Genomic DNA, 13,257 nt, shown 5'->3' on the forward strand with positions numbered 1-13,257 from the left:
TCCAACCAGCAAGGGAATCAATCTGAATTCACACAAAGGTAGCTAAGATTCTACCACATGCAGTTACGCAATCTCTCCACCCCTTTAAAAAATAAAAAAGAGGAAAAGTCAAAATGCATCCGTCTTGACTTGCTGTTAGTTTAGGCATCAAGAGTCTACGTACATATAGCTTATTGCTCAAGAGGAATTAATGAAACAACAAATTGTCAAAGTAAAGCTGCATGCTGCTGAAGCATACGATTATTGGACATCAAGATCGGATCAAATTTCTTCCATTCGCCGCATGAAAACATCAAACGTCCTTGTTGATGCACGTAGCATCCATGAATTGGTCCCATCTAAACATCCGGTAATGTACGGTATCTCCGACTGTCACAAGCTAGCAAAGGAGGTTAGCTACATACGAGAGAGGAGTCAGCGTTTGACTGCCCATTGCATGTTTGGTCTCGGTAGCGGTTGGTGAGAAGACCAGAAGAGGCCTTTGCCGGCCGAGACGCAACGCTAAACTAACACGGTTTCGATTCAAATCTCGCTAACTGTGTATTATTCAATTCAACCGGTCCAGTTTTGACGGTAAGGGCCATTGCCGAGATGCTGGCCATGTCCCATCTCTCTCGACTCCCAGCCACTAGAGTAGACGAATTTTCCACTTGCAACATTTCATTTGTCGGCAAGATGATGCATGGCCCATCTACCAGTGACTCATTCTCGAATCTTCCAAATGTAATATTTCGTACCCCGTCTAGTAATGATAGGTGTACTTGAATTGGAGGGGGAAAAAAACTAGATATTTACTCGCAAAAAAAAACTATCATAACTCTTTAGGGTATCCACGTGAAGTATTCCTGGATTCTTTAGGGTTTAGTTTTGGATGCACTTGTGAGAGAGAAGTCATTGCGTGTAAGAGTCGTGCTGCACATAATTACTGTACTTCCTCGTGCCGCCTGCCAATCTTTTGAGCTTAACTAAGGGGAGAGCTAACTAGCGCGCGCACGCCAGCAGGACTGCCGGTGCTCGATCCCCGACATCCCACTCCCATCCCGCGACTTTCTTTTTTTGAAAGTTTAAAATCCCGCAACTTTTCATTTTTTAAATATTATAACTTATATGCATAACTTTAATAACGTGCAGAATTTATGTGTATACAATTTGTAAGAATAACTTCGAATTTTATTTTTTAGAAAGCTGTAATTATTCGTACGCATAACTTTTTCCCTAACAACAATTTATACAAATAAATTTTGTAATACAACTTTCACGATATACATAACTTATACGCGTAACATTTGTCATAACTTTTGAGAGAATGTTGTTAAAAAAATTTATGCACATAACAGCTTATACGTACATACAATATTTACCTGGCATAGAAAAAATTGAAAAAGAAAAAAAAACAAACGCGAGTGCGCGCCACTGCGCGGGGCCGCGTGGGACCCACCGGGCGCTTCGCGTCGCGTGCGGCGAAGCGCCGCAGTGCGCGGATTTAATTAACAATTGCGCTTAACCAATCAGCACCAAAGAAGGGCTTAACCCTCTGATTGGTTCAAAAAGATGATGCCAGTGATATTTGTCTCTCCTAAAAAGATGATCCAAATCTAACCCAAGCAATGCAACACTCCTAAACGAATTTTCTACCAGTAATATTTAATTTACGGGTCCTTAGGATTTCTTTTTTTTTTCCTGCTATAAATCACCCCTATAAAAATGTCAAGAAAAGTCCTCTTGATTCTTTTCGGATTTGATTTTGGACTCGCTGGAGAGAGAGAGAGGAGGAGAGAAAAGTCATTGCGTGTAAGAGTTGTGCTGAACAAAATTACCGTACTACCCCTACCTGCCTGCCTGCCAACCTTTGGGGCGTTACCTAGTCAGCACCCCAAAGATGCTGCCAATGATATTTTATCTCCCGTGACCTTTTCTTGAAGCAGCTATCTCCCATCCTATACAGCAATAGGATAAAAAAAAGGTATGCAAAAGTAATCAATGCAAGTTAATTACCCATGCAATGCAATGCAACTAGGTTGCGTGCAGTACGTCGTTGATCGAGTAATAGCAAGATTAAAAAGTCAAACGGTAACAATATTTTTCTCTACGTGCAACTCTTCTTCATCATCGTTCTACGACAAGATTAAAAAGTCAACCGTTGCAAACGCCCGTCCAGTTCAGGTGTTTCGTCTCCCAAGTCAGCCAGCACCATAGGGACGTATAAATAGGACATGATGACCATCCCAGAAGAATCACAAATTGAATCAAGCTTAAGGTTCAGAAACTTAGCTGCTCATGGCTGCCAAAGCCATGGCGGCCTCCTTCTTCCTCTGCGTGGCCCTCGCCGCCGCCCTCGCCGCCACAGCTTCCGTCGGTGAGGCCGCCGTCGTCGAGCACACCTTTGTTGTAAGTAAATGTATATTCCGATAATCTTTTCGTCGAGCACACCTTGCCTGGTCCCAATAACGAATGATCTACCAAAACAGGTGCACGAGATGAACGTGACCCACCTCTGCAACACGACCAAGATCTACGTGGTGAACGGGCAGTTACCGGGCCCGGCACTCGATGTCACCGACGGCGACACGGTGGTCGTCCACATCGTCAACCGGCTGGAGCACGGCCTGACCATCCACTGGCACGGCGTGCGGCAGATCCGGAGCTGCTGGGCCGACGGCGCCGGGTTCGTCACCGAGTGCCCCATCCCTCCCGGCGGCGAACACACCTACCGCTTCAACGTCACCGGCCAGGTCGGCACGCTGTGGTGGCACGCCCACGTCACCTGCCTCCGCGCCACCATCAATGGCGCCATCATCATCCGCCCCAAGGACGGCAAGTACCCGTTCCCGACCCCCGCCAAGGACCTGCCCATCATCATCGGCGAGTGGTGGCAGCTCGACCTCATCGAGCTCGACCGGAGGATGGCCGATGGTAACTTCGACGACAACCCGCTCTCGGCCACCATCAACGGGAAGCTCGGCGACCTCAGCAACTGCTCTGGCGTGCCGGAGGAGAGCTTCGTGCTCGACGTGGAGCGCGGCAAGAGCTACCTGCTGCGGATCATCAACACGGCGCTCTTCTCCGAGTACTACTTCAAGGTCGCTGGCCACACATTCACGGTGGTCGGCGCCGATGGCAACTACCTGACACCGTTCGAGACAGACATGATCACCGTCGCGCCGGGAGAGACCATTGACGTGCTGATGACCGCCAACGCCCCGCCGGCGCACTACCACATGATCGCGCTCGCCAACCAGCCACCGGAGCCCGACCCGCAGATCCCGGTGTTCATCTCCCGTGGCCTCGTCCGCTACGCCGGCGTGCGCGGCGACAACAATGGCCTCCCCGTGCCGGTGCCCCTCATGCCCAGCCAGCACAACACCATGCCGTCCTATTACTTCCACGGCAACCTCACCGGACTGGCGTACCCGGAGCGCCACCGCGTTCCGATGCACGTCGACGAGCGATTCTTTATCACGTTGGGGCTGGGATCCCTCTGCCGTGGCGGCAAGAAGGTGTGCAAGCGCCGCCGAAGCAATGAGACCATTGTGGTGGCCACCATGAACAACGTCTCCTTCCACCACCCCACCACCACATCCTTGCTCGAGCGCTACTACGACGGCACCGGCAAGGGCGTGTACACGGAGGACTTCCCGGAGAAGCCGCCGCATCCGTACAACTACACGAACAGGGACCTGATCCCACCGGGGCCGCTCGAGGAGGCGCTGGAGCCGACGTTCAAGGCGACCAAGCTCCGGCGGTTCAAGTACAACACGTCGGTGGAGATCGTGTTCCAGAGCACGGCGCTGCTGCAGAGCGACTCCAACCCCATGCATCTCCATGGATACGACTTCTTCGTGCTCGCGCAGGGGCTCGGCAACTTCAATCCCAAGAGGGACGTCAAGAAGTTCAACTACCACAACCCGCAGCTCAGGAACACCGTGCAGGTTCCCAGGACAGGATGGGCTGCCGTTCGCTTCGTCACAGACAATCCAGGTACGACCACAGCCATGCGGCTCTGTGATTAGGGTTCTTTTGCAGTAAGGGGATTATGCATATCATTTATCTAACCATTGAGTGAATCTTGATGAACAGGGATGTGGTACTTGCATTGCCACTTTGAGTTCCACATTGTGATGGGTATGGCGACAGCGTTCATCGTTGAGGATGGGCCGACACCCGAGACGAGCCTCCCTCCACCGCCGCCTGAATTCAAGAGATGTGGCGCCAATGGTCTCACTCGACCATAGAGTTTTTGAAACAGGAATGAAGAAATTGAGTCGAACTTTTTATGCGTACAGTATATAACAAATAAAGATGAAGGTCACATTGGCATCCTTCATCGTATTATTGGTTGTCACAGGTCATTCTTGTCAGGGTTGTAATTTTTTTATTTTAGTATTCAAAAGTTCATGGAGAAGTGTGTGTAACTTTATTCTATATATTTCTTTCAAAACCTTATCCTATATAGTTGAAATTATGAGGGATATATAATTAAGAAAGTAAGGATTCAATCCTTCTTGTTCTCATTGCTTTTCGGTTATGCCTATTGGCCAGCTAAGCAAAGTTATAGCCCACTTAGTCAGCTGTTGCTGATGCAGTGAAGACAGAAAATCGCGTCCATCTTATCTAGAATTTAGACCAAAGACCAGCAATAGTAATTTAGAATATCACCACAATTTCTGTTTCCATCTTTAAAAAAACTAATTTATGCAATATTCGTCAAACTATTCCTACCAACTCCGTACATTATACAAGCTGAAGAGCTCTGTCACAATTAAGCTGCTGGACAGGGAAAATAAACAATTAAACATAGATTATGAAGGTCACATTCTTGCATGCATACCTTATTCATAGTTTCATATCATGTTCAAACACTAGATTAACAGATGCACATTAGAAACAACGAACTGCTAAAACTTTCATCATATTCGTGTACCTGCCTTTTCTTGTAGTCCGTCTTCATTACCTATCCAAAGGTAAGATTGTAAAGCTGCCTTTACTCCATGGATTTTTTTTTTCACCTTACTTCTAGCTTGGGGTAGGAAAACCTCCCACAAATTTTGGAGGAATAATTCATTTTGTTCACGCCCGACACTTTTGAAACTCCCAAGAAAAAATCTGAACAAGGCTGAGATGATGAACTGGTGGCACATCCACCAATGTTGCGATTCATGTGATCCCACAATTTTTTATTCCCGTCATCAATATGCATGGGCCTGTTCGGCTGGACTTATAAGCCGGCTGAAAAGCTGAAACGGCTGATTTGTTGTGAGAGAAAAATACTGTTCGGTGGCTGATAAGCCAGCTGATAAGCTGAAGCGAACAAGCTGCATTTCTTCAAGGACCATCGTCGCTCTCTCAAAGAAGAATTTGAGCAGTTGGACACCAAGAATGTCCATGTGAAACTGCAAGCTCACTCTTCTAAGATAGAACTGCAAGCAGTTGAAGCTGAACCATTTGTCGCTCAACCAGGGATATCAGAAACCTCACATTTATCATCATTTCCACCCAAGGAACCGGTCTAGGTATCTTCTATTGTCCGGCGGTGGCAATTTCAGCGTGAACCGGTCAATGTACCCCCCCCCCCTATCTGAATTGCTGCATCCTCGGCACGTCGAGCTCGATCACGACACCTTCCTGGTGACCGCAATTCAATAGCACGAGGGTGGCGACGATCATGTCCTGAAGGCTCTCGAGCGAGATGTTGCACCTTCGCAACTGCAGCACCTCGAGACATTGGAAGGCGGTCGCCGGAGGGGGTCCACTACACCAGAAATGATTTGTGCAGACAGTGCTGGCAGGCATAAATGCCACCCGCCAGCACAAAAGGTGCAGCGGCCAACCCATTAAAACCGTCACCACAAACACATTTGTGTTGGCGGGTAACATAACCACCTGTCAACACAAAGCAGGTGTCATGGATCCAAATTAAAGCGCGGAGGTGGGTGGGAGGCGCACCATCTACCTTATCCCTTCTCCTATCCTCTAATCTTTTTCTTCTCCCTTTCTCTCCATTATCTCTCTCTTATCTCTAGGAGCGGCGGGCAGAGCGGCGGGCGGCGGGGACTGGAGCAGCGGGCAGCGGGAACAGGAGCGGCAAGCGGTGACGAGCGCGGGAGCGGCGGGCGGCGGGGGTGGGAGCGGCGAGCGGCGACGGGCTCGGGAGCGGCAGGCGGCAGGGACGAGCGGCAGGGATGGGAGCAGCGAGGAGGAGCGGCGGGCGCGGCAGCGGCGACGGACGACCGGGCTTTTTTTATTATTATCCTAAAAATATCTGTGCTGGCTGGCTACCTAAGTACCCGCTAGTGTAAATTGGAACTGTACTAGCAGGTGTCCACCCGCTAGGACAGAGACCATTTGCGCTGACAGCCGCCAGCAGAAATCGTTTTTGACCGTCTGTGAAAATTGTTTGAGGTGTAGTGGTCGCTGCAGTTGGTGATCCGCAGGACCCGGAGAGCCTCGGATGGTATGGAGTCCATGCTGAGGTCGTAAAGCCCTTCGTCGTCGTCGGGCATCGCCGATTCGCAGCGCTGATTGGCGGCGACGGCAGCCGGGAGGTTGGAATAGCTGGCCCCGATGCTGAGCTCTTCGACGGCGCGGATCGCCGGGAGGCGGAGCACGTCGTTGACGCAGTGGCAATCCTTCCCCCAGGAAGATCCGGACATGAAATCCTGAATGCTATCGGGCCCGTCGTCGTCCTCGATGTGGACAGCGAGCCTCCTCACGGACCCGCCGTGCGCAGCGATGGCCGCGTCGGCGCCGCGGAAGAAGGCCTGGTGCTCGCCGCCGGAGGAGCGTGTGTCGAGGTTGACGGCGCCCGCCGGCATGGGCCAGAGCCCGCGCCACCGCCGCGGCACGGCGGTGGACGCGGCCTCCCTGGACGGCACGAAGCCGAGGATGTGCTGCAAGAGCTCGTCGGGGAGGTCGGACAGGCAGCGGCATGACGCTGCCGTCGTCGACGCCATCTTTCGCCGCCGCGCCCTACGTCGGGGATGGCGATGGTGGGCTGGTGGCGCGATCTGCGCGCGGGTTCTGTTAGGCTTTGACTACGCAGGCCACCATCATCGTATCGGAAACGTTTACAAGATGGGCTTTGAAATACATGTTGTTGTTGTTGTTGCTATTATATTTATAGGCCCTACGGCCCAAAGGAACATATAGATGATATCGGCCCAAATACATATTGCTGATAATAGTGGGCCAGATTCATCTGAGAAAAAAATTATCAAAATTTAGAAGCTACTACATTGCAATGGGCAGTTTGGCATGAAGATGTTTTCATCATGGAGGATAGGTTGACACCTGAGATCTGCATAAATCCATCGCATGGTAATACAAAAGAGATCTGGTGCCAATCTGTCAATCAGCCGTAGTGTTGAACAAGGTTGATCATGAGATTGTGTCCAAAACATTTATGTATTGAATGTATGTAATTGGTTAAGATGAAGGTATAAAGTTCCATACTATTGGTGGTCATTCTTCTTGCGGAAGATGTAATTTATGAGGAAATTAAGATGAATTTGTAACAATTCGATTGACCTTTGTTCTTATTTTTTCCCTTTTTACCACTTTTCTCCTTGTTAAAAGGTACAGTGGCGTTGTGATCCCGAATGCTCATTTGCTTCTTTGGCATCCGATGTGAAAATATCTCGTTGTCACCCATAAATTCCAACAACAACAATGTCCCTTCTTTGTCACAAACGCCCCCCCCCCCCTTCTCACTTGGTAGGGGCACTGGCAGAGACAGGGGAATAGGCGGGCCCGGACACCCAATGTAACACTATTGGCCTATAGCTTAACAAACAAAAAATTGAGTATTTGGCTTAGCCCCTAGCTAGGGGGCTCTCACCCCCACAAACTCACTAGGGAGCAGTTCCTTGATCGGGTGCTCCGTAATGTAAGGAGGTGTTTGATACCAGGGGCTAAACTTTAGCCTTGTCACATTGGATGTTCGGATACTAATTAGGAGGACTAAACATAAGCTAATTACAAAATTAATTGCAGAACCCCTAGGCTAAATCGCGAGATAAATCTATTAAGCCTAATTAATCCATTATTAGTGAATGGTTACTGTAGCACCACATTGTCAAATCATGAACTAATTAGGCTTAATAGATTCGTCTCGCGATTTAGCCTAGAGGTTGTGTAATTAGTTGTAATTAGTCTGGATTTAATACTCCTAATTAGTGTCCAAACATTCGATGTGACGGGGGCTAAAATTTAACCCCCTCCTCCCAAACACCCCCTAAATGGATTGCAACAGGTAAATTGTTACAAACTGTAGTGCAAATGTACAGTAGACAAAAAAAATACAACTTGCAGCAAATGCCAACAATGCATGAAACCGATTGAGCTCATGGACACTGAAAAGCCCATTAAACTGGTTAAGGCCCATTAACATGGCACATTGGCTATAGAAGTACTTTTAAATGTAACCAAATTTATTCTGAATATATAATAGCTACTGTTTCTACTATCCTCTCTAAAAAAGTAATTGCTAGTAATAATTTCCTAGACTAAATATGAATATAAAGACAGGGCAAATAGCTATAAATATGCACAAAACAACCACCCTTAGTTCTCCAACTAACATAATGAAAAAAAGGAAGATAAATATAATCAGCAAACATTGATTTTAATCGGACGGCCCATGGCTGAAAAATTCGAACATGGTCCCTGTTGTACGGATTTCTCAAGAAAACAAAAACAATGTGCGATAAGAAGGTAATAACTTAAAAGCAATTCCTCCTCTACTGCATCATATCAACTTTTTTTTTCTTTTTCCCCATTTTGAACTCAGAATTGATCGGATAGAAGATGGACACTTAGAATGTGTTTGGTTGGGTGGCTATCCCCCTAACCAGGCCAGCCCAATGCAAGATGCACTAGTTTGGTTGCCTGGCTAGAGGACTTAGCCAGCCCAGCCCAAGCCACCCGAGGGGGCATAGCCAGGCCCAGCTAATACGGCCGATTCGGCCGTTTCCAACCAGCCAGGCCCGACTTGTGCACATCTGGTGGCCCGACTTGTGCAGCTCCTTAACGCAGGTGGCCGCTAGGGTTACCGCTTGCCCTCCCATTTGCGCCGCAACCGGGTTTTGCACTCATCCCCTCTCGTCTCGCCGTCGCCTCCCCCCGTTCGTCTTCCTCCTCCCGTTCATCTTCCTCCTCCCGTAGCAAGGTTGAAAGCTTCTTCGATCCGGTAAGATCGCTTGCCTAGCGGCTCCTTGGACTGGTTTGTGAGCGAGTTCCTCTCAAGACTTGTCACTCCCACATGGTTTCCCTTCTGCGTGTGATGCTTTCCTATGAGATGTGTTTGATTTGCTTATTCTTGCGAGATTGATTTTGTTGTAGATCTGGCAGTAATGCTTAAATTGGTACCTTGTTACCTACATATGAGCGGTGCAGCAAGGTCAATGATGATAAATTTCATGTCTGGCCGATTGTTTTATGAGTAGTGGTGCATGGTTCTTGATGCTTGTTACTGGTGTCTTGATTTGTGAATTTGTGCTCTCATGTTCTTAAGAAATATTAGATCTACTTGATGAAATGGTACAATATGACTGATTTTGTAGATCTGGCAGTAATGCTTAAATTGTTACTCTTGTTACCTACATATGAGCGGTGCAGCAAGGTCAATGATGACAAATTTCTAATTTTTCATGTCTGGCTGATTGTTTTAGTTAAACTTATCTGAGTAGCAGTGCACGGTTCTTGATGGTTGTCACTAGGAGGCGCATCTTTCTGGGTGTCGCAGCCGTGACTTGTATCCATTTCTTTTCAAATGTTGTAGCACAACTGATGAAATAGTAGTACATGATTCTGATATATGTGATGCTTTATTCTAGAGGATGGATGGTGCTGAAAGACGCCGATGGCTGATTTTGAGGGGTGCGTCACTTGTTGTTGTAGTCACAGCTTGGATGTTTGTTAGGTTCAGGCGCCGTTGTCTCACCAGACCACCCATCACATATGCCCCCATGAGTGCTAGAGAGAAACAGAGGCAGAACAATCTCAGTTACATTTATCAAGGTGATGACACTAGGTGTGTTGACCTCCTTAGAATGAAAAGAGCACCCTTCTTCCAATTGTGTGACCTTCTCCGCACAAGAGAGCTGCTGAAGGACACAGTGCACTGTAATGTGGAAGAGCAGGTGGCAATGTTCTTGCATGTAGTTGGTCACAACCAAAGGTTTAGGGTAATCAATTTATCCTTTAGGAGGTCATTTGAAACCATTAGCAGGCACTTTCAGGAGGTCCTTTATGCTGTTGGTGAGCTTAGACAGGAGATGATCCAACCTCCCTCAACTGTTGTTCATCCCAAGATTGTGGGTAGCCGTCGATGGAACCCATATTTTAAGGTTAGCATACACAAACCAGTGCATAGGTGCAGTTGATGGGAAGTAGTAACCATCTATTTTGTTTCACATTGTAGGATTGCATAGGTGCAATTGATGGGACTCATGTTCTTGCAAGAGTTCCAAGGTCAATCAGGGCTGCCTTTCTAGGAAGGAAGCACACAACCACCCAAAATGTGCTTGTTGCAGTAGACTTTGACCTAAGGTTTACATATGTTTTGGCTGGTTGGGAGGGCTCCGCTCATGATGCATTAATCTTGAATGATGCTCTTGAAAGGGAAGACGGTTTAAGGGTGCCACCAGGTAACTAAAATACAATAGGATGCTCCTATTTATACCACACACAATTAGAAACACCACCTCATTGGCTATGTTTGTCATATGGTAGGTAAATTTTACTTGGTAGATGCTGGATATGTAGTGAGGCCAGGCTTCCTGCCTCCATACAGAGCCACAAGATATCACTTGAGAGAGTTTGGTGCAAGGGTGCCACAGACTCCTAAAGAGCTCTTCAACCTCAGGCATTCCTCCCTTAGGACCACAGTGGAGAGGGCTTTCGGTGCTCTCAAGAATAGGTTCAGGATCTTGGACAATAAGCCTTTCCACCCATACAAGACACAAGTCAAATTGGTCCTAGCTTGTTGCATCTTGCACAATTGGATCCTTAGGTTTGGACAATGAGAATGTGAATGATGAGGCTATCCACAATGATGTCATTGTGGATAATAGCACATGGGCCTCCCTGAGAGACAACTGTGCTGAGCAGATGTGGAATAACAGGGGCAACCTTAGAAACTAGAATATACTGTTGTTATCAGTTGTTGCTGTAACATTTGTAAGACTATGTATTGCTGCAATGATGCAGTTAACTTATTCTGAAACCTTTGTTGCACTGCTATGATGAGACTTATCTGTTAACTTTTTTGAGACCTTTGCTACACTGCAATGATTACCTACTTATTTTTTACCTAATTATCTGTTACATTTCTACAATATGTCTTACATACTTATCTGTTACTTTTCTGCTATGATGAGACTTATCTGTTAACTTTTTCTGAGACCTTTGCTGCACTGCAATGATTACCTACTTATTTGTTACATTTCTACAATGTGTGTTACACACTTATCTATTACATTTCTGCAATGTGTCTTACACACTTATTTGTTACATTTCTGTAATGTGTCCATACTTATCATAGTCAGGGATAGATGATAGTATCTTTGAGGGTATCTTTGAGGGATTTGGGGCAATGGTGGGCAGGGAAATGGTGGACAGGGAGGTGGTGGGCAGGGAAATGGTGGACAGGGAGGTGGCAGGGGCCTGCAAGACTAGTGTGGATAGAAGTAATGTCTGCATTTGTCCTAAGGAGGTTCACTGAGCTGGTTGGGGAGGGACTAAAGACCGACAAAGGTTTTAAAGAGGTACATTTGAATAGTGTGGCTAGTGATCTGCGTGAGTTTACAGGGTTGGAGGTTAGCGGAACTCAGGTGTACAATCATCTTCGCAAATGGCGGGCCAAATGGGTGAAAATCAGCAAACTGAAGGAGCTTAACGGGTCCAATTGGGATGAAGAGAACTACATGATCACACACCAGAGCACTACAAAGGGCACATCAAGGTGAGTTGTTGAACTTGCTGTCTATTGAATAGTATTTTCTGAATATACATTTGTTGAATATTAGTTTTCTGAATATACATACGGCTTAATATTGTCTGAATATTTGCTGTCACTGATTTAAGCATTACTGCCAGCAATATTTAAGCATTACTGTCTATTAAAGGGTCCACATGGTGCTGAATATTAGTATTTGCAGGACCACCCTAAGGATGCGGAGTACCTCAACATCCCAATCAAGAACTTTGTTCAGATGCAGATGATCTTTGGAAGTGGTGTTGCTACAGGAAGGTATGCAATGGGATCAAATGAAGCCCTTGGACAACCATTTGTTGTGCTTGAGACAATGGATGTGGAGGCAGATGCTCCAACAACAGCGGCACCAACTGAAGGAACAAAGGATGCTGAAAGCTCTGGAGTCAAGGTTGGCGGGAGGAAGAGGAAGAGGATGGTAAGCAAAGACGATGCTTCACTGATGCATGCAATGACTGATGCTATCTGGGGATTTGCAGCTGCTGTGCAAGACGCTGCTCATGCTGAAGTGTACCCTGGAACATATGAAGCATGCATGAACACTCCAGGTTTTCCAAGAGCTCTGTTGATGAAAGCTTTGAACCACATGACCGCAAACAAAGCTACTGTTATTCAGTTTGTGAAGATGTCACCAAAGATAGAGACCTGTGGATGAGAAGCTACCTAGAAGACAATAACCTTCTGTGATCATAAGGAAAGCTACCTGGAAGATGTCTATGAATGTCATGTGGACATAATGTTTTGCAACTTAAGTAGGAGATGAACTTCTTTGATACAACAGTAATGTCTACCAGCACTAAATGTTCTAAAGTTCATTATCTTTTGAGAATTACTCTCCTTATGCTTACACTGAATATTTGTCATATGATTAAATGCTTTAATCCTCTGCAATTTCTGGTAGCAGATTTTACATGACTTGTTATGGTTACATTTCTGGTATATTATATATGACATGCAATAATGCATTAGGCACTGTCATGTTTGTTACACCATCATTGCTACAGCTTTAGCTCATTTCATTAATGCTTTAGCTTTACACTATCAATAATGCTTTAGCTTTAGCTCATTAGACACTGGTATATTACTTGTTCTTTCTGCATGTTGTCAGCTTGAGATATGACACCCTTTTCCAAGGTTCAGTTGCTGAAGAATTGCAGCCTATTAGCTTTACATATGTTTTGTAGAGATATAGACAGAAAATTGATGCTATTTTATTCATTGCCTATCATCAGTTTCATTATCATCTGGCTTTCTGGCTGCTGCTGCTA

At 46.5% G+C, this 13,257-nt stretch overlaps 1 protein-coding gene across 1 annotated transcript; it reads left to right on the forward strand.

Moving 5' to 3' along the window:
- Positions 1-2,246: 2,246 nt before the first annotated feature.
- On the forward strand, positions 2,247-4,414 carry LOC101779436 (laccase-19). Its single transcript, XM_004979789.1, has 3 exons — positions 2,247-2,388; positions 2,469-3,978; positions 4,078-4,414. The coding sequence occupies exons 1-3, from the start codon at positions 2,278-2,280 to the stop codon at positions 4,230-4,232; spliced, it is 1,776 nt and encodes a 591-aa protein (XP_004979846.1). The 5' UTR covers positions 2,247-2,277; the 3' UTR covers positions 4,233-4,414.
- Positions 4,415-13,257: the final 8,843 nt, after the last annotated feature.

This window comes from Setaria italica, chromosome VIII, assembly GCF_000263155.2.
Source record: "Setaria italica strain Yugu1 chromosome VIII, Setaria_italica_v2.0, whole genome shotgun sequence".
Classification (NCBI taxonomy): domain Eukaryota; kingdom Viridiplantae; phylum Streptophyta; class Magnoliopsida; order Poales; family Poaceae; genus Setaria; species Setaria italica.

Excerpts from the sequence above, each read along its gene's own strand:
- LOC101779436 (XM_004979789.1), top strand. The coding sequence starts at position 2,278 with ATGGCTGCCAAAGCCATGGCGGCCTCCTTCTTCCTCTGCGTGGCCCTC. Across the intron at positions 2,389-2,468 it reads TCGTCGAGCACACCTTTGTT|GTGCACGAGATGAACGTGAC; the intron begins GTAAGTAAATGT and ends CTACCAAAACAG. Across the intron at positions 3,979-4,077 it reads CTTCGTCACAGACAATCCAG|GGATGTGGTACTTGCATTGC; the intron begins GTACGACCACAG and ends CTTGATGAACAG.